Source organism: Micromonas pusilla (assembly GCF_000151265.4).
Source record: "Micromonas pusilla CCMP1545 genomic scaffold MICPUCscaffold_3, whole genome shotgun sequence".
Classification (NCBI taxonomy): domain Eukaryota; kingdom Viridiplantae; phylum Chlorophyta; class Mamiellophyceae; order Mamiellales; family Mamiellaceae; genus Micromonas; species Micromonas pusilla.
Genome location: NW_003315884.1, coordinates 778,116 through 802,768, shown reverse-complemented (window position 1 = coordinate 802,768; position 24,653 = coordinate 778,116). Strand labels below are relative to the sequence as shown.

Sequence of the window (24,653 nt, the reverse complement as noted above, 5' to 3'; positions counted from 1 at the left end):
TTGTCGTCGTCGTTTTACTCTGCTCCTTCGTTGAAAAAAACGCCGCGAGTGAGCCGCGCCTATTTGTTGATCGGCGCCTGCGACCGACCTTCGAACCCGGGGCGGTTCCTCTTCTTCTCCCTCTTGTCCATGCGCTTCTCCACCTTGGCGTTCGCGCGCGACTTGAGGCTGTCCTTCCGTTTCTTCTGCCTCGCCGCCATCGCCTCGGTCGTCCTCTCGTGCCGCTCCTCCCACTTCTGTCGCGACTTCTTCTTCATCCGCTGTTCGTTCTTCACGCTCTTGTGAAGGAGCTTCGGGTCGTCGAGCACCTTCTCGCCGCCCGCGCGCGCGAGCGCGGCGTCCCACGCGTACCTCTCCGCCACCTTCTTCCCCGCGCCGGTCTCCTCCCCGCCCGCGGCCTTGATCTCCGCGCGTTGGTCTAGCGCTCTCTTGAGCAGCGTCTCTTTGCTCGCGCGTTTCCTTTTGTTGACGCCGCCGCCGCCGCCGATCGCGTCGTCCACCTCCACGCGACCGAACTGGAAGTCCTCGCCGTCCTCGCCGTCGGACCCCGCGCGACCGGCGTCGTCCTTACCCGCCGCGGCTTTCGACTTCTTGGCGGCGTTGACTTTCCCGTCCAGCGCGCTCGCGACCGCGTTCGTCGCGCGTTCCTTCCGCTTCTTCTCCTGCTTGTTCTTCTTCTTCGTCTCTCTCCACTCGCGCGCCTGCGCGATCTTCTCCTGGGACTCCTCCGCCTTCCTCGCGACCCGGCTCGCTTCGATCTTCGCTTTCAAGCGTTCTCTGAGTTCCTCGAGCCGGTCGCCGCCGGTCTCGCCCAAGGACCACCCCGAGGCCGTGGGCGGCGCGCCGGCGGGCGTCGCGGGGGCGTCGCGGTCGGCGTCATCCGCGGCGCCGTCGCGGGCGCCGTCGCCGCCGCGCTTCCCTTTGCCTTTCCCGTTTCCTTTCCCTTTCCCCTCGGGCTCGGACTCGGACTCGGACGCATCGGACCCGGACCCGGACTCCTCGTCCTCGTCGTCCTCGTCCTCGTCCTCGTCCGCGCCGTCGTCGTCGTCGTCGTCGTCGTCGTCGTCGTCGGAATCGCCCGCCGACTTTTTCCCATCCCCGCCGCGCTCCTTCGCCGCGATCTTCTCGAGCGTGCTCTGCGCGTTCCCCGGCGCGAGTTTCGCGCGAAGCGCCTTCTTCGAGTTCTCCTTCGCCTCCTGCTTCGCCGCCGCCTTCGCGGACTTGGTCTTGTTGAACTTGCTCCACTCCGGGTTCTGCTCGTCGGGGACGTAGTACTTGGCCGGGATCAGCTCCACGAGACGGTCGAAAAAGTCCGAGTGCTGATGCACGCGATCCTCCAGCGCGGCGGTCGCCATCTCGCCGCGGCCTTCGGAGCGCGCGGACGAGAGGGGCGTCGCGACGCGATCGCGGTCCGAACGCCGCCGCGATCGCGATGCGCGCGTCGTCTTGTGCGTCCGCGACCGCTACCGCGAGCGAAGGAGACGACTCGGCCGCCGCCGGAAAAAGCGATTCCCAGCCGCCGCGCGGTCGGCCGGCGCGGGCTCGCTCGCCACTGCACTGCTCGGCTCGGTCTGGTGTCGACGTTATCGGGCGCGATCGAGGCGGGCGCGGCAGACGCACGCGCGCGCTGTCGTCGTCGGCACGCGCGAACACGCCCGCGATGACCTCCCTCGCGTCATCGCGACCCGCGGTCGCCGCTCGCGTCGTCGTCCGCGCTCCCGCGCGCCGCGCGACGCGCGCGCCGAGCCGCGTCGCCGCGCGCGCGATCGCGGAGAGCGGCGGTGACGGAGGCGAAGATATCGTCCTCCCCGCGGTGAAGGCCGCGGACTCGGAGATCCCCGCCCCGGTCGGGACCGCGGGGAAGGACGAGTTCATGCGGTGGCTGACGAACTCCCAGCGTCTGCCCGCGCAGAAGCTCGACCTCGTCGTGGACCTCCCCGAGGGCAGGGGCCTCGTCGCGCGCGAGGACGTCAAGCGCGGGGAGCCGCTCCTGGAGATTCCAGACGCGTCGCTCATCACGGTCGAGCGCGCGGTGAAAGAGTCCAAGCTCGGCCCGAAACACGCCGAGCTCCAGGAGTGGAGCCTCCTCGCCGCGTTCCTCGCGGAGCAGGCGCTCGACATCGAGAACGGGGACGAGAGCGGCGTCTTCGCCGCGTACGTCAAGGCGCTCCCGCGACGCACGGGCGGCGTCTTAGATTGGCCAGAGGAGGACGTGAAGACCTTGCTCGCGGGGTCGCCGTCGCAGCGCGCGGCGTACGAGCGGCAGGCGTCCGTGGACGGCGCTATCGAGGAGATCCGCGCGGAGTTTCCCCAGCTCACCCCCGGGGCGCTGCGATGGGCGTTCGACGTCCTCTTCTCGCGTCTGATTCGACTCCCGAACCGCGGCGGCGAGCTCGCGCTCGTGCCGTGGGCGGACATGCTGAACCACAAGCCCGGGTGCAACGCGTACATCGACGACAGCGGCGGTAAGGTGTGCTTACAGCCGGACCGCGCGTACAAGCCCGGGGAGCAGGTGTTCGCGTCGTACGGCCAGCGCCCGAGCGCGGAGCTCTTGATATCCTACGGGTTCGCCCCCGAGGTCGGGGAGAACCCGGACGACGAGTACGAGATCACCTTGGGGATCGACCCGAACGACCGATACGCGGACGCGAAAGCCGCCGCGCTGGAGAAGATCGGGCTCAGACCCGTGGAGAGCTTCCCGCTGCGTTTGAACGGGTACCCGAAGCAGCTGCTGCAGTACGCGTCGTTCGCGTTGTGCGACCCGGACGACCCGAAAGAGCTCGAGGGGCTCGCGGAGAAGGCGCTCAAAGGGAACGCGGTCGTCGGCGGACTCCTCGGCGCGATCACGAAAGGGAAGCGCGGGACGCAGGGAGAAGTGTTGGGCGGGACTCAAGGGGAGATCGCGGTGCGGGAGCTCTTGGCGGACATGACGTCGGAGGCGTTGCGGCGGTATCCGAACGCGTTGGAGAAGGACAAGGACATCGCCGCGCAGGACCCGTCGAAGCCGGCGAAGAGCGGGAAGAAGAAAGGGTTCGTCGCGGAGGTGATCAAGGAAGACGCGGGCGCGGACGGCGCCTTCCCGAACGCGGACGCGTGGGTCGGCGTGTTCCCAGAGCCGGTGCGGCAGACGCAACGGTCCGTCGCCGCCGCGCGCGTGCGCGTCAGCGAGCGGCGGATCCTCGCCAAGACGGACTCGGAAGTCCGGCTCCAGCTCCGGAAGTTGAAAGCGTCGCTGATGACGACCAAGGTGTAGACGAGCGAGCCGCGCGTCGTTAGGATACATCCCTATTTTTTCAAGTGAGAATCGATTACAATGGTTTGATTCCGCACCCAACCCCCCCCCGCTGTGTGTCCAGCTCCTCGCGTCGCTCAAGCGGACTCGGCGACGGGGAACTCAAAGGTGACCTCCTTCCCGGTCATTTTCTTGTACACCCCAGCGAACGTGTCCAGCTTGTACTCCGTGGTGTTGCGATCCTTCGGATCGAGGTACACCTTAAGAAGCCTGGACCCATCCAGCCTGTACCGCTGACGCTTGCCGACGATCTCCGTGGGGTACACGAGATCCTCCAACAGGTTCGCGTGGACCGCGGTCAGCGTGCGGCTGCGAGGGCGCGCGCGAGCGAAGCCAGACGACGGGACGGGGTTGATGCGGCGGTTCGCCACGAGCACCACGTCCTTGCCGCTGAACTTCTTCTCGAGTTCACGCACGAGCCTCTGCTGGATCTTGTGGAACGCCTTGAGAAGGCGGAAGGGAACCTGGATGACGATCGCGGTGCGGCCGCCCGCGACGTCAACCTCCTGCGCGCCGTTGATGTACAGGTCCCGAAGGTCCGTCTTGAGCTCGTTGTTCGTAGCCTCAAGGTCGAACAGGGCCTGGGTGGAGAGAGGGCGACGGCGGGGCGGGAAGAAAGATGATGGTGTCAGCGACGACGTCCGAGACGTGCGATGCGTGGTTTTTCGGCGGCCAAGACGCGCGCGGGCGCGACGCGCGCGGCGCGGCGACGCGCTCCCGACCGCGGCTCCGGCGCGATCGAACGCGCCGCGAGGTTGCTGACACCCCGACGACGTCGTGCACGCCGTCGCCGCGGCGTCGCGCGACGCGCGCGCGCTCGCCGCCGGGCGCTCCCCGATGGCCGTCCTTCGCTAGAAACAAACCCTAAATCGATCCCTAAAAATCGCGAACCGGACCGATCGCACACGGGGTCTAGACACACACCTGCGCGACGACCTCCTCGAAGGGGGCGAGCGTAGCGCCTTCCTCCTTCACAATCTGCGAAGGGCGGGGAACGGGGGTGGGGATAGGCGGTCAGGACGTCGTCCTCGAGGCGAGGGCAGGAGCCGGGGAAAAAAACATATGAAACATCCGTCTCGATGCCGAGACGGAAGCCGCCCGGAAAGCGCGGCTCGCGTCGTCGCGACGACGACGACGCGCGCGGCGCGGGGACGAGGTCACGCATCTCACCTTCTTGCGAGCGGTGAACGCCATCTTTGCAACTTCTAAAGCTGCGGTGCCGTTGTAAGAGACCGAGCGCTGGAGATGGCCGCGCGCTTTGTTTCGCGAAAAGTTGTTCAGGAGCGGGGCGAAGTTTGAGCGCGCGGATACCGATGAAAAACATACTTTAGGGTCGACTCGATCGCTCTCAGGTTCAAACTTTCATTTTCAGGCTTTAGCTAATACTGGTTGATGAGACGCGCGCACGAGTCCCCGGTGGCGCTTCTCTCTCTCATCACGCGAACGACGGCATCGGCTTGTACTTGATCCGCGTCGGCTCGTTCCCGCCCATCCTCTCCTTCCTGTGCGCCTCGTACTCGTCGTACGACCCTTGGAAGAACGTCACGACGCTGTCGCCCTCGTACGCGAGAATGTGCGTCGCGATCTTGTTGAGGAACCACCGGTCGTGCGAGATGACGAGCGCGACGCCGTTCCACGACAGCAGCGCCTCCTCGAGCGCGCGGAGGGTCGTGACGTCGAGGTCGTTCGTGGGCTCGTCGAGCATCAACACGTTCCCGCCCGCGGTGAGCGTCTTCGCGAGCTGCAGACGGTTCCGCTCCCCGCCGGATAAGTCGCCCACCTTCTTCTGCTGGTCCGAAGACTTGAAGTTGTACCACGAGCAGTACGCCCTCGAGTTCACCGTGCGCGTGCCCAAAGAAACCTCCTCCGCGCCGCCGGTGAGCTCCTCGAACACGGACTTGCCGTTATCGAGCGAATCTCGAGACTGGTCCACGTACATCAGCTTCACGGTTTCGCCTACGACGACGTTTCCGGCGTCCGGCTCGTCCACGCCGGTGATCATCTTAAACAACGTCGTCTTCCCCGCGCCGTTCGCGCCCACGATGCCGACGACCGCGCCGGGGGGGATCATGCAATCCAGACCGTCGATGAGGAGCCCTCTGCCTTCGTACCCCTTGGAGACGTTCTCGACGTTGATCACGGTGCCGCCCAAGCGAGGCGCCGCGGGAATCGTGATCGAGTCGAGGTCCGCGCGCGCGGAGAACTTGCTCGCTTCCTCGCACAGGTCTTCGTACCTTCGCAGGCGCGCCTTGCCCTTCTTCTGCTGCCCCTTGGCGTTCGAACGCACCCAATCGAGCTCCTGGTTGATCGTCCTCGCGAGCGAGTCTTGCTTCTTCCCCTCTTGCTCCAGGCGCTTCGACTTGCTGTCCAGCCACGACGAGTAGTTCCCTTCGAACGGGATCCCCTCGCCGCGGTCGAGCTCTAGGATCCACCCGGCGACGTTATCGAGGAAGTACCGGTCGTGCGTGATGGCGACGACGGTGCCGGGGAACGTCGCGAGGAACTGCTCGAGCCACGCGACGGACTGCGCGTCGAGGTGGTTCGTCGGCTCGTCCAAGAGGAGAATGTCCGGCTGCGCGAGAAGGAGGCGGCAGATCGCGACGCGTCGTCGCTCGCCCCCGGATAAGTTCGCAACCTTAGCGTCCCCTGGAGGGCATCGCAGCGCGTCCATCGCGCGCTCGACGGTGCGGTCGATCTCCCACGCGTTGGACGCGTCCAGTTTCGTCTGCAACGCGTCCATGCGCGCGAGGAGCTTGTCCATGTCGCAGTCCGGGTCCGCCATGTCCAGGGAGACTTGGTTGTACTCGTCGATGTCCGCCTTCACCGCGGCGACGCCGACTTCGATGTTTTCCATGACGGTCTCGCCGTCGTCGAGCGGGGGCTCCTGGGGGAGATACCCTACCTTGATCCCGTCGTCGAGGTGCAGCGTCCCGTCGAAATCTTTGTCCACGCCGGCGAGGATCTTCATGAGCGTGGACTTACCCGCGCCGTTCGCGCCGAGAATGCCGATCTTCGCGCCGAGGTACATCCCGAGGTTGATGTTCTTGATGAGCTCCTTCCCGTTCGGGGTGACCTTGCGGACCTTCCCGAGGGACAGGATGATTTTTCGCGTTTCCGTCTGATACGCGCTGCCTTCCGAGACCTTCCCGGGGGACTTGTGTCCTTGGTTCCCGCCGGTCTTCGCGCCGCCGCCGCCGCCGCCGCCGCCGCCGCCGCCGCCGCCTGTTTTCGCGCCGCCGCTCTTGCGCTTATCTTTCTTGCCAGCCCTGATGACGAGGTCGCCGCGGGCCTTGTTCGTCGGGGTTCGCTTCGGGGTCAATCGAGTCGCGCCCGTGATAAAGCGCCCATTCGCACCCAAGACCGTCGCCGCCGCGCAAGCCATGACTACTGGTGTCGCGCGCGGGATGAGGTGAGTCGCGCGAGTGTGACTACGCGCGTGTAGGACGCTCGTTCGTTCGCGAGAGCGATGCGCGTGTCGAGCGTCGAGCGCGTCGCGATATGGTGTCGTGCAATTCGCACCCAAACCCTCAAACCCGAACACGCACACGTCGCTTCACGAAACGTTTTTCTGAGAGTCTTCTTGCAGACCGGAGCGAAGCTCCCGTCTAAGACACCAGCTGTACTAACCGTACCGCTATCAGTTCGCGCGCGCCGTTCGCGCGTCGCACTCGCTAAGCTACGTCTATCTTCTCGTCGCGCGCGTCACAGCAGCGACCCTCCACCCCCTCCGCCCCCGCTCGGGACGTTCGCGGACACGGACAGCCCGCTGAACAAGTCGTCGTCGTCGACGTCCCAGCCGTCCCCGGCGCCGCCTCCGAGCGTCGGCGGAGGCACGTACCCGGGCTCCGTGAACAGCGACGCGAGGTCGTCGTTCGCGGCGGGAGGCGGCGGCGGTGGGAACGCGCCGCCGCCGCCGTGTCCGCCGATCGCAGAACCCGCGCCGCCGAAACCGAAACTTCCGCCCACGGGGTTCGCGCTCGCCGGCGGCGGACGCAGCGGCGCGATCGGCGCGACGACGGGCGTCGGCGGCGCTCGCGTCGCGGGCGTCGGCGTCGGTGCCGACGTCGCCAGCGATGTCGACGCCGCGAACGGATCCACGGCGCCGCCGCTCGAGCCCGCAGAGGTCTGTGACGGCGCCGCAGAGGGCGCGGAGGGCGTCCTCGCCGCCTCCGCGGGCGCGTCTCTGAGCGTCGGCATCCGTCCGCGCTCGACGCGGTCGATCATCGACCGCATGATTTTCGTCACGACCGCGAGCTGCTTCTTGTTCAGCCCCGGCGCGAGCATGAGCGGCGAGAGCAGCGGGATGATCCTCGACGCCGTGAGGACGTCCCCGGCCGCGGCGGATACGCGATCCGCGACGCCGGCGACGCACATCAACGTCGCCGCCGTCGCGTCCACCTTCAACAGCCGATGCAACGTCGACAGCGTGGAGTCCCACTCGGGAGGGCCCAAGCCCTCGCACACTTTCCCGACGGTCACGAGCGCGTTCACGCGCACCGCCGCCGCGGTCGTGTTCAGCGCCGTCGCCTGGAGCTTCGGAAGGATGTCCTTCTTTACCGCCGCGGGGGTGACCTTGGCGCACGCCGCCGCGGTTTGCTTCAGCGCCTCCTCTTGCACCCTGATCTCGACGTCGTCCATCCCTCTGACGACCGCGCCCATGACCGTCCGCTCGAACGTCTCGCGCGTCGTGACGAGACCCGCGAGCGTCGGCACCGCGCGGAGGATCGCGAGCAGCGCGTCCCCGGACGCCTCCACGAGCACGGGCGATAACGCCGGGAGCGTCGAAGCGGTGAAATCCTCGGGGCTCTGACGCGCGCTCAGCGTCAGGATCAACGGCAGGACCATGGACTGGAGCTGCTGCGTCCGGAGCTCCACGAGTAAGGGCGGGAGGACGCGGTGACGAAGGACGCGCTCGTCGAACATCGCGAACTGTCCTTGCAGCTGCTGAAGGAACCCCGCTCGCGCCAAGACGTCGAGTTCGATGAACTTATCCAGCGACCGCAGAGCTTTCATCCGCGGGTCCACGGTAAAGTACGCCGCGTTCGCGAGCGCGGACGCCGCGGGGCGCGTCTTCGGCGCCTCCGCGGTCATGTATTGCACGACGAGCGCCGCGGCTTGCGCGTCCTCGCCCTTCAGCGCTGGGCCTTTCCCCGCGCGGTTGAACGCGTTTCTGTACTCGGACACGGACTCGGACGCGTCGGCGACGCCCAACCACCGCGTCCCGCCGGTGACGAGCTCGTAGTGGATCGCGCCCAGGGAAAATATGTCCACCGCGGGCGTCGCGCACCCGGGATTCATGCCACTGCCTTCTTTCCCGAGAACGAGCTCTGGGGCGACGTACGCCATTCTCGGCGTCGTCGGGAGCGGCTCCCCGGGGTGTCTCCCCGAACTCGAATACGACGACGACGACGACGAGCCGTACCCGCCCGACCGTCCCGAACCCGACCCCCCGGTGGAATATCCCCCCGGCCAGTAAAACATGTCGTCGCGGTTCGCCACGACGTGCACGCTCACGGCGTGCCCGAACCCGCCGGATATCTTCCAGTTCCCCTCCGACGTGATCACCGCGTTCTCCGGCGACAGCGCGCGGTGAATCAGACCAAAGTCCGCGTGAAGAAACGTCAACGCGTCCGCGAGCTGCAGCGTCCCGTGCTTGATCTCGGTCGTGGATAACGTCAAGTCCGTCAGCGTTTTCGGCGGCGATCGTGTCTTTCCTCGTAAGTTCGCGCCCTTGGCGATGACGTCCGTCAAGGACCCGAGGACGCGCTCGGTCACGAGCGCGAGCGCGTGCTTCGCTTCTTCGAACTTGACGACTTTGATCACGCCGGGGTGAAGCATCTTGATCATCGTCGCCGCGTCCTTCCGCACGAGCTCTAAGAGTTCCTCGACGTCCTCCTTCGCGTGCGCGAGCGGCCCTTCCAGTAGGGATTTCTTGTCCAAGATCCACACGCTGACCTTCGCGCCCGGGGCGTCGAGCGCGATCGTCTTCGTCGGTTTTTTAAGGTCGCCGTGTTGGATGGAGAACAAACACCCGGGGCCGCCGCTCGCGACGACGGGGCCGAGGTCGTACTCCTTCAAGCACTTCAGCGTCGTGACGCCGCTCGCGGTCGCTTTCGCGCTCTCGAGCGCGCCCGCGAGCTTCTGTTTGATCCCCGCGTCCTCCATCGCCTTCTTCGCTTTCTGCATGAGCGACGACATCGCCGCCCGCACAGGAAGCGAGGGCGGCGGAGAGCGCGACGGTACTCCGTTCGCTCCGCCGCGCGCGCGGCGCGACGCGGAGTCGAATTGAGAGACGCCGTCGCCGCCGCCGCCGCTGAAGCGAAGGCGAAGGCGAACGCCGACGCCGCGGTTGGTGCGGTCGCTGACTGGCTCAGCACCACCGCGGAAAAGTTTTCGTTCGACCGCACGAGACGACTGCGACGATCTGAGACAACGATCCGGACGACACATCGCGGCGCCGCCGCACGTCGCCGCCGCACGTCCAAAATGGTCAGCACGAGATCGGCGCAGAAAGCGGAGGATGACTCCCTCCACGTCGCCGCGCCGTTCGCGCACCTCGCGCTCGCGCTGCTCACCGTCGCCCCGCTGTTCACGGCTGTCAACACGAATCTGAACGTCCTCCTGACCGCGTCGCTCGCCGTGTACGCGGGCGCTCACCGATCCGTGCGCCCGGCCGCGTCCGGGCTCACGGAGGCGATGTCGAAGCAGGACGCGATGCGGTTCCCCATCGTCGGCAGCTGCGTCCTCCTCGGTTTTTTCATCCTGTTCAAGTACCTCCCCGCGGATCTGATCAACAAGCTCATGACCGGGTACTTTCTCTTGCTCGGCGTCGCCGCGCTCACGGGCGCGCTCGCGCCGGTTCTTGGCCTGTGCATGCCGCGCGCGCTCGCGGTGAAGAGACTGAACTTCGGGACGATACCGACGATCAAGTTCATCACGGACGAGCCCACGCGGTTGTCGCTCACCGTCGCGGAGCTCGTCGCCGGCGTCGTCAGCGTCGCGTTTTCGCTGTGGTACGTGATGAAGAAGCACTGGATCGCGAACAACGCGTTGGGGCTCGCGTTCTCGCTCACGGGGATCGAGTTTCTCACCCTGGAGAGCGTCCAGATCGGGACGATTCTGCTCGTCGGTCTGTTCTTCTACGACATCTTCTGGGTGTTCTGCACGCCCGTCATGGTCAGCGTCGCGAAATCGTTCGACGCGCCGATTAAACTGCTCTTCCCGAAGGGTTTCGTCGTCGACGCGAAGCAGCAATTCAGCATGTTAGGTCTCGGGGACATCGTCATCCCGGGGATATACGTCGCGCTGATTTTGCGGATGGACATCGCGCTGAGAGCGGCCGCGAAGAAAGCGAGGCGGCCCAAACCGAGGTCGTACTTTCCCGCGGTGGCGTTCGGCTACGTCGCCGGCCTCGGGACCACGATTCTCGTGATGAACGTCTTCAACGCCGCGCAGCCGGCGTTGCTTTACATCGTCCCGGGGATCCTCGGCGGGACGTTCACGCGGGCGCTGTTCGCGGGTGGATTGAAAGAGCTCGGCGAGGTGTGGAGGTACGGCGACGAAGAGGACGAAGAGGGCGAGTCAACGAAGTCGAAGTGACGAGCGCGTCGACGCGAGTTGAAATGAAACATTTTTTGTCGAAATCGTCCGTCTCTCTTCTATATGAAGCTATGCTAGTAGACTATGAGTGACGACATCGACCTCGCGCGTCAGCGGATCAACCGCTGCTCGCGTGCGAGTGCTTAGACATAGACCCTTGCCGCGCGAGCTTATTCACGGGCATGGTCTTCATTTTCTCCCTCATCTCGTACCTCGCGAGGAACCCCCTCACCGCGGCTTGGACGTACATCGCCGCGTAGTAGTGCGCGGCGGTGTACTGCGGCACCTTTCCGCTTCGTAACGTCGGCAGCTGTTTCTGTATCTTATTCGTGACCTTCACCTCCGCGTGTGCGGGAAGCTCCGTGCCCGCGATCCTCCCCGCGAGCGCGTGGAGCGTCTCGAGGAAGTGGATCTTCCCGTCGTGGTTCGGAATGTCCACGGACATGATGATCTTCTGGGTCTCCTGCTTCGCGACGTTTGGCGGGACGCCTTGGCATCCCAAAGGCGGCTCTATCGTCTGCACAATCTGCTCCAAATTTGCCGCCCTGGTGTAGTACGTCGCGTGCGGATCGAGCTTCACCCACGCTCGCGTGAACGAATACATGTGCTCCTTGCTCACCGGGTTCTCCTCGTCTTCGTTGTTCGACGCGAAGTTGTCCAAAATCACCGCGATGACGAGGTTCAAGAGGACAAACGCGCAGAGGAGGATGAAGACGCTAAAGTAAAACACGGTGCCGACGTAGGATGGCGTGCATCGGTCCGTCCAGTTGTCCTCGTCCGCGCTCTTGTACGTGCTGTCGTCGTAATCCAAGTACGAGATCACACCCGTGGAAGGGTCTTTGTACATGATGCACTTGTCCGTGATCATGCAGTCGTGCATGATGCCGTTCCACGCCTCGCCCGTGGACATCCGGAACAACGTGAGCACCGCGGTCGGGAAGTCCTCAAATTTGGCGTACCGCGAGAGCTCGCCGTCGGTCGGGACTATCTTCCCGAACAAATTCATCCCCATGACGGCGAAGATGAAAAAGAACAAGGCCAAGACGCTTCCGACGTTGACGAGCGCAGGCATGGAATACAGCAGAGTCTGGAACAACGTCCGGAGGGATTTTGCCTTGGGGATGAGGCGGAAAATACGCGCGACGCGGAAGATCCGTATCATGCTCACGTACGCCGCGTCTTGGCCCGCGAAGAGCGTGATCACGACCCCGCCAATGCTGATGACGACGACGAAAAAGTCAAACCTGTTCCAATTGTCGCTGAAGTATTCCTTCGGGTTGTACGCGTAAATCTTCGCGGTCGCTTCGAGTAGGAACATCACCGCGAACGCACAGTTGATGTAGAACAACGTCGATACCCACGTATCGTTCATCCCGTCGTGCGCCAACGCCATGACGACGATGTTCTGCATGATGCTGACCATGACTATCACCTCGAACTTGTCTGAAACCACGAAGTCGTACACACTCGCCCTTCCTTTGCTGTGACTCGGCCTCCGAGGGACGCGATCGGGTTTGCACGCGACGAGGAGCTTCTGGATCGCGACCCACTTCTTTTGGCTCTCAGTGAGTAATATGCTGCCCTTGAAGCCCTCTTGTTTTTCTTTCATCTCGTTGAACTTATCGATAGTGACGCCGACGAACAAGTTCATCACGAAGAACGATCCGACGATGATGAAGACCACGAAGAACAAAGCCAAGTACGGGCTCGCGTCCCTCACCGGCTGATGGTCAAGCGACGTCGTGTCCACGCCGTGGTACATGATGAACAGCCAGTTCTCTAACGTCGCGGTTTCGAACAGCGCCAGGATCGAGTTCCCGATGTGATCAAAGTTGTAATCCCTCGGGTTCGTCCACAGCGTCGTGTAGGCCGTCGGCGAACACACGGACGTGATAGTATACGGACTCCCTAGGGTCGTAAACTCCGTCGTCGAGCCGTACTTGGCGATCGTCGCAGACCCGGGGGTGCACGTGTACTCTTTGCCGTACGTGCCCCCGGACGAGCCGGCGACGACCGAGGAGGTGAACGTCGTCCCTGAGGTCGACGTTACGCACGTCCACGCGTCGCCGGACGCGACCGGAAGGTCGAGGACGCCGGTGACGGGATTTCGTTTCGAGTACAGCGGGTCCGTAGACTTTGGGCAGTAGTAAAAGTGCGAGCCCGAGTCCACCTGACACCACGTCTTCGTCATCGCGCTGTCGTCTAAACCGACGGATTCGGGAACGAGTCGCGTGGCCGTGTCTGTTTCGTCGCTGCAGTAATACATCTTCCCCATGAAGATGTTCAGACCCATGATGCCGAAGATGAGGTAGAACAACATACACACGAGCGCGACGTTCCCGATGCCCGGGATCGCCTGGAACAACGCGTTCACGACAACTTTCACGCCTTGCGCTCGCGATGCCATGCGTATCGGTCGCAGCGCGCGGAACGTACGCAACGCTCGGAGCGACGACGCGTTCATGGAATCGTCCCCGACCACCGCGAGGATGCCGACGACGACGACCAACGCATCCAAAATGTTCCACGGAGACCGCAAATATGAACCCTTGTGCGCGATGAAACCGTCAACCATCACCTTCATGATGAGCTCCAGGGTAAATATCGCCGTGAACGTGAGGTCCGCGTAGTACAGCATCGACTTCATCTGCTCTTCGGAGTCGCTCAGCTCGGTGTCGTACAGCGGCGCGTCTTTGCTCATCTTCGGGCCGTCGATCGCGAGCGCGATGGACGAGCACGCGATGATGAAGATAATCGCGTACTCAAAATACGGGTGATACACAAACTGCGCGAGCTTCTTCCTGAATGCATTACGCGGGCCAAAAATGTACAACGACGTGTGCTCCAAACCCTCGACGTACTTCCCGTGCACAAAAGCGTGCGGTTCGAGGATCTGCGAGGATTTTGGTTTCCCCCCGTCGTCGTCGTCGTCATCGTCGTCGTCATCATTATTTTCCGCTTCCTCCGCGAAGTTGTCGAGAAGAATCGCGAGGAAGAGGTTCAAAATGATGTAGTTCCCCAAGACGACGATGCCGATGAAGTACACCGACGCCCAAGCGCTCACCTGACGCATGCCGTCGTACATCACCTCGTTCCAGTTCTCCCCCGTGAGCATTTGGAAAATGGTGATGAAACTCCAATAGATGTTGTCGAAGTTGTGCCGCGAGTAGTCGCTTCTTCCGACAAACGCGAGGTATTCCACGGATACGTCGTTGTACTTTCGATCCTCCATGTCCCACTTCTGTCCGCTGTACGATTTGCACATCCCACCCACGGTGGTGCTGCCACTGTCCGTCGTGAACGCGACGACGGAGTTCACCTGCGCGAGCGCGCACGGCGCGTAACAATCGAAGTGGTCCGGGCAATCGCCCTTCAACCCGGCGGGGCACTGCGGCACCGCGATCGACAAATCGTACTTGTCGCAGTTCACGAACTCGTACCCGTACACTTGCATCCCGAGGAGCGCAAATATGAACATGAACAGCATCAGGATCAACGACAGGAATGAGATGCTCGCGATGGAGTTAAACATCGTCGTGATGATCACGTTGAGTGCCTTCCAGCTCCGCGCGAGCTTGAAGATCCGCAGCAACCGAAACGTTCGCAGCACGGTGAGGTACCCGTCTGGGTCGTTCCCGCTCGCGAGACTGATCACGATCTCGATCGTTGACACGAAGACGACGAACGCGTCGAACACGTTCATGCGATCCGCGACGTACCGCCTCCACCCGAAACCGGTCAGCTTGATCAGCATCTCGATCACGAAATACCCGTACAACGTGTAGTTGATCCAGTCGTTGACAGTCGACATCGTCGACGGCATCCCGTTGTGCTCGCTCGCCATCACCACCGTGTTCACGCAAATCAGCGCGATCGTAAGCTGCTCGAACCGTGGACTGATCGATATCGCGTAGCACGCGCGAACGATCCTGTTCCCGCTCTTGATTGGCACGAACTCGTCGTACTCCACGGCGTCGCCCTTCTTGTCCTTATCCTTGTCCGGGTGCAGCGACTCGATGTCCGCCTCGGACGTGAACTGCACGTACAACACCGCGAGCGCGAGGTTGACCGCGAAGAACGACCCGATGATGATCAAAGAGACGAAGTAAACCCACGCCCACCGCGACACCGCGTCCATGACCCTGTACATGATCGTCGTCCACCCCTCCATGGAGATGCTCTGAAAGATCGTCAACCACGCCCATCCGATGTGGTTAAACGTCGTCAGCCCAAAATTCGGCAAGTTATCCTTGTTTGTCTCCTCGATGCAGTACGAACCCGCGTCGCACGACGTCCCCGTGTTGCTGTCGCCGTGGTTCGGGTACTCCGAAGCCCTCGGCCCCGCGCACAATTCATCCGTCGCGGTGATGTCCCACGTCGGCGACGCCGGCAGCGAACACGACGCCGCGCAGTTCGTGTACCCCGCGGATTCTAATGTCCCACACGCGCTGCACCCGCTGTTTGGGTTCGACAGCGTCGCGCACTTCTGATCCATCTTGCCCATGAACAGCTGCACGCCGACGACGCCGTAGATGAAGAACAGAAAAAACACGAGTACGAAGACGTCGAACAACTTCGGCAGGGCGCCGAGTAACGTCCCGACGATGACCCGCATCCCTTTCACGTTGGTGATCGTCCGCAGCGGCCGCAACACCCTCGCGCTTCTGATCGCGCTGAAGTTATCCACGAAGGGCAAGTACGCGAGGAGACCGAGCAACACGACGCAAAAATCCATTCGGTTCCAGTTATCCGCCAAGTACGCGCCGGGGTGGCCGACGAACCCGAGGGCGATTATTTTTAAGCACATCTCCAACGCGAACAGCGCGGTGAATAAATATTCCGAGTAACCCACCACCTGACCGGTCGCTGTCTTTTCGAACCCGGGCTCTTTCGTGTCCATCGCGAGCAAGACGCAGTTGGCGAGGATGAGGAACAGGATGAAGCGCCCAAAGTGCATCGACCGCACGGTGTATATCAACCCTTTACGTATCGGGTTGTCCAAGCTGAAGACGAACAACGACCTCTTCGGGAGCGTCGATTTGATCTCCGCCCACGACATGTGGCCCTCCCCCTTTTTCTTCTTGACGTCTTTCTCGCCCTTTCCCATCCTGCGAATTGAGCGCGGAATCGAATCGTTTGTTGGGCACGTTTGTTAGTTAGCCGAGGGTGTTCGCGTGCCGCGCGAGCGCGTTCACGGGGTTCGAGCGCGGGTTCGACGGCCGCGATCGCGGTTTCCGCTGCAAAGGATGTTCTCGACCGCGTCTAGACGCGCGCGCGCGCGCTGGGAACGTCGCCGATCGATCGAGCGGCCGTCCCCGTCCGCGCTGATGAGCGATAAATTTCCACGTCCGACGCTGCGAGCCAAAAAGGGAGCCGCGGATGGACGGATGGATGACGCCGCGAGACGCGGCGCGTCCGCACGCGACCGGCGATGACGTGAACGGAGCGCGGGGACGTTTCGTTCACGACCACACGATGCGATTCACGTCGTGCGTTCGACGTTCGAGCGCGCGGCGGACGCACGCGAGCGCGAATCCGCGCGCGCACGAGGCCGCGAAGCTGTTCAACAAATCGATTCGCAACGCGCGCACCTGTCGATGCCTCTCGCGCCGGTTTCGCCTCACCGCGTCGCTCTCGACGTGCGGACGCCCCCGCGAAGTCGATGGACGTCTACCTTCAGCACCGACGCGCGCGAGAAAGGAGTCTGACACGCGTACGCTCGCGCGTGCCCGCGAGACGACGCGCGCCGTCACCCACCTACGGGCGCGGGTGATTGTTGACGAGGAGCTCGAGGACGACGCGCGACTCACCGAAACTTTTCGCAGTCTTTTCTCTGCCAGCTGGTGCACTCTAGAACTACGAGCAGATGGACGCGCGCGCGTTCGACAACAATCTATGATCTAATCCCTCTTCGGCGGCGCGCGCGTGTACGCCATCGCCGCCGCCTCCGTCGCGTTCCTCGGGACGTACCCCGACGACCCGCCCTTGTTCGGCACCGCCTGAGGAAGCGCGGCGAGAAGCGCGGCGAACTTCGCCTTGACGAAGTCGCTCGCCGCGCCGACGTGCCGCGCGGCGACGTCCCCCACCGAGCTCCTCGTCTCCTCTATCCTTCGGTCGATCTCGCCCTCGTGCTTCGCGAGGAACGGGGACACGAACGTCTCGTAGATGTAGATCGCCCCTTGCGTCCGAGGGTGCCACAAGTACGTCACGAACGCGACCTTCGCCTCGCAGTACATCGGGAGCCAAAACACGAACCGGTCGCAGATCTGGACGAGCACGGTGTACACCGCGAGGACGAGCCAGTACACGCACCAGCTCCTGAGCGCCTCGGGCTTTCTCCGGTGCTTCTCCAGGGCCTGCGTGCGAAGTGAAGAAACACGCGAGGTCAGCGCGCGTCGCGTCGCGGGCGGCGGGACGCGAGGGCGAGGGCGAGCGGGATGGCGCGACGTTTCGAGGGGTCCGACGAGGTGAACGCGGCGAGAGAAGGCAACGTTTGTTTCGCCCCGGGCGCGGGGATCTCGTCGCGCGCACCTTGAAGCACAGGTACACGGGGTAGACGTACCCCAGCACCGCGACGAGCAGCGCGGTGAGGTACTCGCCGAGCATGGCTCGCGGTGCGTGCGCGCGCGCGGACCTGCCTCGCGCGCGAGCGATACTGGACGACGCGACGCGCGGCCGAACGAGTTTTTACAGCGCGAAAGGAAAACACGGCGCCGCGTCCAGTCAGACCTTCCCTTCCGCGACTCTTCGGAAGAGTTCCGTTGACGAGACGTCGATCGCCACCAGTAGCGCGCGCGCGAAACGCCGCGTCGAGGAGCGTGCTTCGAGCAGGAAGGCGCGTCCACCCTTCCCGAAGACATGCCGACGCGACCGCCCCCCCGGGGCGTCGCCGCGCCCGGCCGGCTCAACATCCCCGGCCGCGCGGCGCCCGGGTCCCCCGCGGGATATTCTCCGCACGCGTCCCCGGGACGCGTCGACCCGCGAGGCGGGATGCCCGTGGGCGCGCCCCCCGGGGCGTCCCAGCCTCGATCCGCGCCCGGAAGCGCGCCAGGGTCGCCGATGGTGCATCCTCACGGCGGACAGCCGCGCGCGGGCGGCGGCGAGGCCGCGATAGGCGGCTCCTCCGCGGTCAAGGTCGTCGTCCGCGTCCGCCCGCTGAACCAAAACGAGTTGGCACGCGGGGAGCAAAACTCCGTGGAGGTGACCGAAGATCAGCGCGCGCTCAGGGTGCATTACCCGGACTCGAACGGCCACTTTCAAATGCGCGAGTTCGCGTTCAACGCGTGCTTGGCCACGGACGCGACCCAAGCGGACGTGATGACCAAGTGCGGCGTCCCGAGGCTCCTCGACAGCGCGTTGAAGGGGTACAGCAGCACGATCTTCGCGTACGGGCAAACCGGCTCCGGGAAGACGTTCTCGATGTCCGGCAGAGAGGAAGTCATCAGCGAGAGGGAGTACCGCGGCGCGTCGCCGGACACGGACGGGATCATCTCGCGATCGCTCGCGCACATATACCAGACGATAAACCGGATCCCGGGCGTGACGCACGTCGTGAAGTGCGACTACCTCGAGATTTACAACGAACAAATCTACGACCTCCTCGCGGGGAACGACGTGCAGCTGCACGAGCGATGGGAGCCGCAGCGGGGCTTTCACGTCCCGGGACTCCAGACGATCGAGTGTGAGCGTCTGGACGACGCGCGGGAGATCATCAGGCAAGGGATGCTGAACCGCGCGGTCGGGTCGCACGAGCTCAACAAAGACTCGTCGCGGTCGCACTCGATTTTCACCGTGCACATCGAGTCGATCGCGGAAGTCGGCGGGCAGGAACTGGTGAAGCACGGGAAGATCGCGTTCGTGGATCTCGCCGGTTCCGAGCGCCTGAAAGACAGCAAGTCCGAGGGCGGGATGGTGAAAGAGACCGCGAACATCAACCGGTCGCTGTTCATGCTCGGGAAAGTGATCGCGACGCTCGCGGAGGGCAAAGCCGGGACCACGCACGTGCCGTACCGAGACTCGAAACTCACGAAACTACTGATGGACTCGCTCGGCGGGAGCAGCCTCGCGCTCATGGTCGCGTGCTGCTCGCCGTCGCCGCTTCACGTGGAGGAGACGATGAGCACGCTGCACTACGCGACGCGCGCGAGGAACATCATAAACCGACCCACCGTCGCGCAGGACCCGCAACAGCAGTTGATCAGCCGACTCAAGGACGAGTGCGAGACGCTTCGCAAGGAGAACGGATACTTGCGTCAACAGCTCGGGCTGCCCGCGAATCAACCTTCCGGGATCCCGGGGATGTCCGCGCACGCGGGAAGGCCGGTGAACCCCGAGGACCCGGGGTCGCCGCTCGCGTCGATTTCGCGCCCGCCCGGACGCGGGGGGTCGCTGATGATGGAGGACGGGAGCATACCGAGAAGCCCCTCGAAGGGCGGCCCGCCGGCGTCTATGGGCGGCACCACGCGGAGGGCACAGAGCAGGGAGGCGAGCAGGGAGAAGGCGAAGGAGAACGACAAGAGCCGCGGCCTCGGCGACTTCGACCCGTGGAAGGAAAACGTGAACCTTGGAAAAGGCTCACCTAATCGCGGCGGCTTACCGCGCCTGGACTCGCAGCGGTCGATCTCGTCGTCGCACAGCACGTACCGGGAGGAGATTGGCGACCTCGGGGACGGAAACATGCCCATCGACGGCGAGTTCGCGGGGATGACAAAGTACGACTTGGTGTCGCGCATTCACGTCGCGGAGGAGCTCGTGGAGAATTACGAGGAAGAGAACTCGCGTCTGTTGGAAGAGAACGACTCCGTACGCGGCTCGAAGCAACTCCTGGAGATGGATTACCAGGCCGTCCTCGAAGAGAACGAGAAGCTCGCGTCGCGATTAGAAGCGCTGGAGTACTCGTTCTTGGATAAAAAAGACGGCACCGCGGGCGCGTTCGGGTTGACGCAGGACAAGATGTCGAAGATGGCGTTGTCGTCCACGTTCGGAACGAAAGGGAACGCGAAGCGGAGCTTGGCGATGGGGAGCAAGCCGAGCAAGCCGAGCACCCGGGACGGCGGGAACGGTCCTCCGAAGCCGGGAAGCCGGGAAGGCCTCGGACAACCTAGACAACCTAGCAGGCCGACGAGCGTCGTCGACAACGGCGAGTGGAGGAAATAGCTGATGAGAGGGTGAGTTGTTTTGTCCGTCTCGTTAAAAAGTTGAATCAAACGGCTCCTCGGCTCCCCGATAACCCGGACACGGACGGCAGCGTCCTCGAGAACGACGCGTCCGCGATCGCCACGTCGATCCGCTCCAGCGCGACCTCGACTCTCGCCTTCACCCCCGGGTCGTCGCACTCCACGTCCCTCGTCGCGTACTTCACCTCCGCGTTCACGTTGTCGATTCGCATCTTCAGCGTTTGCGTCTCCTCGTTCACGTCCGGCTCGCCAAACTGCACGCCCATCATCGCGGCGACGATGCGCAACCTCGCCGCCGCGGCGCCGGTCTTATCCCTCGCCGCAATCGCGGCCTTATGCATCTCCTCCGCTTCCACGAGCCCTTTCGGTTCGTCCTCGAGCTGCAAAATCACGGACAGAACCGCGTCCGCGATCATGTCCGTGAGGGGCTCGCAGTACCATTCGATGAGCGCGTGCTCCACCCCGCGGTCGCCTTCTGGGCGCTTCATGATCGTGAGCGCGCCCCCGTTCACGGACAGACCCTCCGGCTCGGCATCGACCGGGGCGGTGGATTCCTCGCCCATCTCTTGCTTCACGATCTCCTCCTCCGCGGGCTCTTCTTTCTTCGCGACCGCCTTCTTCTTCGGCGCGGCTTTCTTCTTCGCGGGTGCCTTTTTCTTTCCTTTCGTCGTCTCCTCCTCTTCCTCGCCTGTCTCGCCCTCGGCTTCCTCCTTCACCTCCTCCTTCGCCTCGTCCTCCCCATCAGAGCTCTCCTCGCCTTCGTCCTTCCGTCTCTGTTTGATCTCCGCCGCCGTGAGCGTCGTCACCGTGTGGATCCCCTCGAACAGAGCCTCGAGCGCGAAGCGAATGTTCGTCAGCGGCACCGTCGTCGGGACCATCTGTCTCTGTTTCAACGCCGCCGTTCGAAGCTTCGTGTAGTTCGGGAGGTCCTCCGGCGCGAGGAGCATCAGGCCGAAATCTTTCTTCACGAGAAGCCCGCGGACGCGATCGCCCATCTTCGGAGGGTTCTCCGCGAGCTTGCCCATGACTTTCACGATCTTGCTCCCGCTGTATTTGATCTCCACGGATTGGCAGTTTTTTGGGGAGTACACGGACATCGTCTTCCCGTCCGCGGCGGCTTTGCCCTCGAGCGCGCGCTTGAGCTTCCCCATCTCCCCGGTTTCGCCGTGCACGAGGACGACGTGCGGGGGCGCGAGCGCGTCTAAGAACTGCTGCGTTTGCGGGTAATCCGCGTGCGCGCTGAAGGAGATGGCGTCCACGGACATCTTCAGAGGAATCTCCCCGCCGTTCCTCGAAGTGATCGACTTGCAGTCGCTGAGAATCTCCCGCGCGAGCGTGCCCTGCACCGCAAAGTCCGCGATGATGACCCCGTTGTTGGCGTCGCCGCACCACATCTCGAACAGCTCTCGGGACAGACCGGACTGTAACATCGACGGCGTCGCGAGGACGACACACGGGCCGACGTCGTCCAAGCCCCCCGCGTGCGAGAGGTGTTGCACGTGGTTGAACACGAACGGGTTCGCCTCCTCGAACGCGGCTTTCATGTCGCTGTTCAAGACGTTGATGTACGTCTGATACACCGTCATCGCGCGTCGCGCGAGCGCGGAGGCTTGGTAGATGGGCACGTTCGCCAACTCCGGGTGTTTCTTCCAGTGGTCCTCCAAGATGAGCAGGAGCTCTTGCGCGCGTCCCAACGCGACGACGGGGAGAAGGACCTTCCCGCCGCGGTTCAGGATCTGATACACGCGGTCGGTGAATCGCTTCTCGCGCTCCTCCCTCGGCGTGTGCGGAGAGACGCCGTACGTGCTCTCGGAGATGACGACGTGCGGCGGCACGGACGGGAGGTCCGCGCCTGGGAGGTGGCGGTCCGGCGTGCGGCTGTAGTCGCCCGTGTACAGCACTCGCAAGCCGTCGATGTCGACGAAGAACATGCACGCGCCGAGGACGTGGCCGGCGCGGTACGGCGTCACCTTCATGCCGTCGATGACGATCTGCGCGAGGGAACGGCGAGCGAGCGCGGTGAGTCGTCGGTCGATCGGGCGTCGTTCGGGCGGGGCGAATCGAAAATCGACGAAGACGAGCGAGCGGAGCGCGCGCGCCGCGGCGTACCTCTTGGTGAAAGTCCACGACCTCGATCATGGCGATCGCGGCCTTCAGGTCCTGCTCCGTGAACAGCGCCTCGGAGTCGTTGTTCTTTTGAAGCTTCACGAAGTCGGTCATGAGCATGTTGAAGATCGCCTTCGTCGGGTGCGTCATCAAGATCCGCCCCTTAAAGTTCGTGTGCCCGACGAGGAACGGCACCGCCGCGCAGTGGTCGAGGTGGAAGTGCGTCACGAGCAGCGCGTCCACGGTGGAGAGGTCCACCTCGTCGAAGTACGGCAGCGACGCGATCCCGGCGTACCCGGGGTGGACGCCGCAGTCGAACATCACGGACTTGCCCTTGTACGTCGCCATCACGCACGAGCGTCCGACCTCGGATCCCGCGCCGAGCGGGGTGATTCGAAGCATGTCGTCGCTCTCGGGGTCGTCGCCGACCATTTCGATGGAGCGTTTCATTCCCGCGGACACTTGGATCGGAGCCGCCATGATGCGTTGGTGGCGCGCCGATCGTTCTGGAGCGCGAATTCGTTCACGTCGCGGCGATCTGGCGCGCGAAAAGAAAAGAAAAAGTGCTGAACCCTCGCCGTCTCGGAGACCACTCCGACACGCTCCGACGCGCGCGAGAGGCGCGCGCGATGACGACGACCTCGCCTACTCCGCCCGACAGCGCGCACGCGTGGGGCGCATCCGCCACCGCGATGGAATTCACCAGCCGAAGAGCCCCCGCGCTCGGGACGCGGGGCATGGTCGCGTCGTCGCAAACCTTGGCCACGGAAGCCGGGATGCGGATCCTGCGACGCGGAGGAAACGCCGCGGACGCCGCGGTCGCGGTCGCCGCGGCGCTCAACGTGTGCGAGCCGACGTCCACGGGGATCGGCGGCGACGCGTTCGCGCTCGTGTACGACGCGAAGACGAAGAAAGTCAGCGCGGTCCAAGGCGGCGGCGCGTCCCCGGCCGCGCTGACGCTCGCGCTGTGCCGGGACAGAGGGCACCTCGGCACCGAGATCGTCCCGTCCACGGACGCGCTCGCGGTCATGGTCCCCGGCGCTCCCGCGGTGTGGGAGGACGTCATCCAGCGGCACGGCAGCGGCGCCATCACGCTCGCGGACGCGCTCGAGCCCGCGATCGAGCTCGCGGAGACGGGCCCGCCGATCGGCCCGGTCACCGCCGAGCTGTGGCGACGCCAGGAGGATCTCCTCCGCGCCCAGGGCGCGACGTGCATGCTCACGAAGGACGGCGTCGCCCCGCGCGCGGGGGAGAGGATGCCGAACCCGGAGCTCGCGAACACGTTCCGCGCGCTCGGCTCGAAGGGCGCGATGGACGGGTTCTACGCCGGGCCCATCGCGGACGCCATCGTGGACGCCGTCGCGTCCCGCGGCGGCGTGCTGACGGTGGAGGATTTGAAGAGGCACCGAACGTCGTTCCCGGACGCGATCGCGACGACGTACAGGGGCGACGTCACGGTGTGGGAGATCCCGCCGCCGAACCACGGCCTCGCGGCGCTGCTCGCGCTGAACCTCCTCGAGGCGACGCTGCCGGACGCGTCGAAGGGGGAGGAGGGCGCGGAAGGAGGGGTCGCGCGGCAACACGCGATGATCGACGCGATGCGCGTCGCGTTCGCCGACACGTTAGAGCACTGCGGCGACCCGACGCACGCGGACGCGGCGCGCGCGAAGCTGTCGTGCGATAAGCTCGTTTCGAAGGCGTACGCGACCGCGCGCGCGAAGCACGCGGGGTTATCCCCGGAGAAGGCGGCGGAGGGCCCGGAGCCCGGTCATCCCGGCGTGATCGGACTGCGGCCTTCTCCGGACACGGTGTACTTTTGCGTCGCGGACGGCGAAGGGAACGCGGTGTCGTTCATCAACAGCAACTACGACGGCTTCGGGACGGGGATAGCCCCGGCCGGGTGCGGGTTCACGCTTCAGAACCGCGGGCACAACTTCATATTACAGGAGGGACACGTGAACTGCGTCGGACCGAACAAGCGTCCGTATCACACGATCATCCCCGGGATGGCGACGCGAACCTCGGACGGCTCTCTGTACGCCGCGTTCGGGGTCATGGGCGGGTTCATGCAGCCGCAAGGACACCTACAGGTCGTCTCGCACATGGTCGACCTCGGGATGGACCCTCAGGCGGCGCTGGACCACCCGCGGTGGTGCTTGGGAGGCGTCGGAAGCGAACGCGGCGCCGCGAGCGTGTTGGGCGCGACCGTCGCCGTCGAGGGCGAGACCGAGGGCGGGTCCTCGCGCTGGCGCGAGACGACGGAAGCGCTTCGGGGGAAAGGGCACCCGATCGAGGTCATCACCGGGCTCGATCGGACGATGTTCGGACGCGGGCAGATCATCGCGAGAGACGAGCGCGGGACGCTGTGGGGCGGCAGCGATCCGCGCGGGGACGGGTGCGCGCTCGGGTTTTAACGTACTGTATTCTTATGGTAACGTAACGTCCCGCGGGTGCTCTCGCGAGCCCCCATCCTTTCCTTC

The 24,653-nt window shown here is 64.3% G+C and overlaps 11 protein-coding genes across 11 annotated transcripts; 4 read left to right on the top strand and 7 right to left on the bottom strand.

The window, feature by feature from the left end:
* Positions 1–59: 59 nt before the first annotated feature.
* MICPUCDRAFT_38733 (uncharacterized protein) lies at positions 60–1,355 on the bottom strand (the record flags this gene model as incomplete). The annotated part of the gene is made up of 1 exon (XM_003056773.1): positions 60–1,355. One exon carries the CDS (start codon positions 1,353–1,355, stop codon positions 60–62), a length of 1,296 nt encoding a protein of 431 aa, XP_003056819.1.
* A 524-nt stretch (positions 1,356–1,879) lies between these two features.
* Positions 1,880–2,803, top strand: MICPUCDRAFT_2803 (set domain protein; the record flags this gene model as incomplete). Its single annotated transcript, XM_003057230.1, has 1 exon — positions 1,880–2,803. A coding segment is annotated over one exon (924 nt), but the record flags the coding sequence as incomplete, so codon positions are not given.
* A 469-nt stretch (positions 2,804–3,272) lies between these two features.
* MICPUCDRAFT_46695 (uncharacterized protein) lies at positions 3,273–4,486 on the bottom strand (the record flags this gene model as incomplete). The annotated part of the gene is made up of 3 exons (XM_003056772.1): positions 3,273–3,873; positions 4,217–4,270; positions 4,463–4,486. The coding sequence occupies 3 exons, from the start codon at positions 4,484–4,486 to the stop codon at positions 3,370–3,372; spliced, it is 582 nt and encodes a 193-aa protein (XP_003056818.1). The 3' UTR covers positions 3,273–3,369.
* A 155-nt stretch (positions 4,487–4,641) lies between these two features.
* MICPUCDRAFT_25670 (ATP-binding cassette superfamily) lies at positions 4,642–6,410 on the bottom strand. The gene has a single exon (XM_003056771.1). The coding sequence runs from the start codon at positions 6,318–6,320 to the stop codon at positions 4,728–4,730; it is 1,593 nt and encodes a 530-aa protein (XP_003056817.1). The 5' UTR covers positions 6,321–6,410; the 3' UTR covers positions 4,642–4,727.
* Positions 6,411–6,994: 584 nt separating this feature from the next.
* MICPUCDRAFT_56258 (uncharacterized protein) lies at positions 6,995–9,490 on the bottom strand (the record flags this gene model as incomplete). The annotated part of the gene is made up of 1 exon (XM_003056770.1): positions 6,995–9,490. One exon carries the CDS (start codon positions 9,488–9,490, stop codon positions 6,995–6,997), a length of 2,496 nt encoding a protein of 831 aa, XP_003056816.1.
* Positions 9,491–9,838: 348 nt separating this feature from the next.
* On the top strand, positions 9,839–10,828 carry MICPUCDRAFT_4816 (uncharacterized protein; the record flags this gene model as incomplete). The annotated part of the gene is made up of 1 exon (XM_003057229.1): positions 9,839–10,828. A coding segment is annotated over one exon (990 nt), but the record flags the coding sequence as incomplete, so codon positions are not given.
* Positions 10,829–10,928: 100 nt separating this feature from the next.
* Positions 10,929–15,950, bottom strand: MICPUCDRAFT_32293 (voltage-gated ion channel superfamily; the record flags this gene model as incomplete). The annotated part of the gene is made up of 5 exons (XM_003056769.1): positions 10,929–11,685; positions 11,746–12,830; positions 13,116–14,067; positions 14,308–15,225; positions 15,364–15,950. The coding sequence occupies 5 exons, from the start codon at positions 15,948–15,950 to the stop codon at positions 11,010–11,012; spliced, it is 4,218 nt and encodes a 1,405-aa protein (XP_003056815.1). The 3' UTR covers positions 10,929–11,009.
* An 841-nt stretch (positions 15,951–16,791) lies between these two features.
* MICPUCDRAFT_14873 (uncharacterized protein) lies at positions 16,792–17,497 on the bottom strand (the record flags this gene model as incomplete). The annotated part of the gene is made up of 2 exons (XM_003056768.1): positions 16,792–17,247; positions 17,423–17,497. 2 exons carry the CDS (start codon positions 17,495–17,497, stop codon positions 16,792–16,794), a joined length of 531 nt encoding a protein of 176 aa, XP_003056814.1.
* Positions 17,498–17,950: 453 nt separating this feature from the next.
* On the top strand, positions 17,951–19,132 carry MICPUCDRAFT_15619 (uncharacterized protein; the record flags this gene model as incomplete). The annotated part of the gene is made up of 1 exon (XM_003057228.1): positions 17,951–19,132. A coding segment is annotated over one exon (1,182 nt), but the record flags the coding sequence as incomplete, so codon positions are not given.
* Positions 19,133–20,093: 961 nt separating this feature from the next.
* Positions 20,094–22,628, bottom strand: MICPUCDRAFT_46690 (uncharacterized protein; the record flags this gene model as incomplete). The annotated part of the gene is made up of 2 exons (XM_003056767.1): positions 22,177–22,628; positions 20,094–22,058 (listed from the first exon to the last, which is right to left on the bottom strand). Exons 1-2 carry the CDS (start codon positions 22,621–22,623, stop codon positions 20,094–20,096), a joined length of 2,412 nt encoding a protein of 803 aa, XP_003056813.1. The 5' UTR covers positions 22,624–22,628.
* Positions 22,629–22,802: 174 nt separating this feature from the next.
* MICPUCDRAFT_56252 (uncharacterized protein) lies at positions 22,803–24,609 on the top strand (the record flags this gene model as incomplete). The annotated part of the gene is made up of 1 exon (XM_003057227.1): positions 22,803–24,609. The coding sequence occupies one exon, from the start codon at positions 22,803–22,805 to the stop codon at positions 24,585–24,587; it is 1,785 nt and encodes a 594-aa protein (XP_003057273.1). The 3' UTR covers positions 24,588–24,609.
* Positions 24,610–24,653: the final 44 nt, after the last annotated feature.

Bases quoted from the DNA above. Each gene is read 5' to 3' on its own strand.
- MICPUCDRAFT_25670 (XM_003056771.1), bottom strand. From the start codon at position 6,320: ATGTACCTCGGCGCGAAGATCGGCATTCTCGGCGCGAACGGCGCGGGT.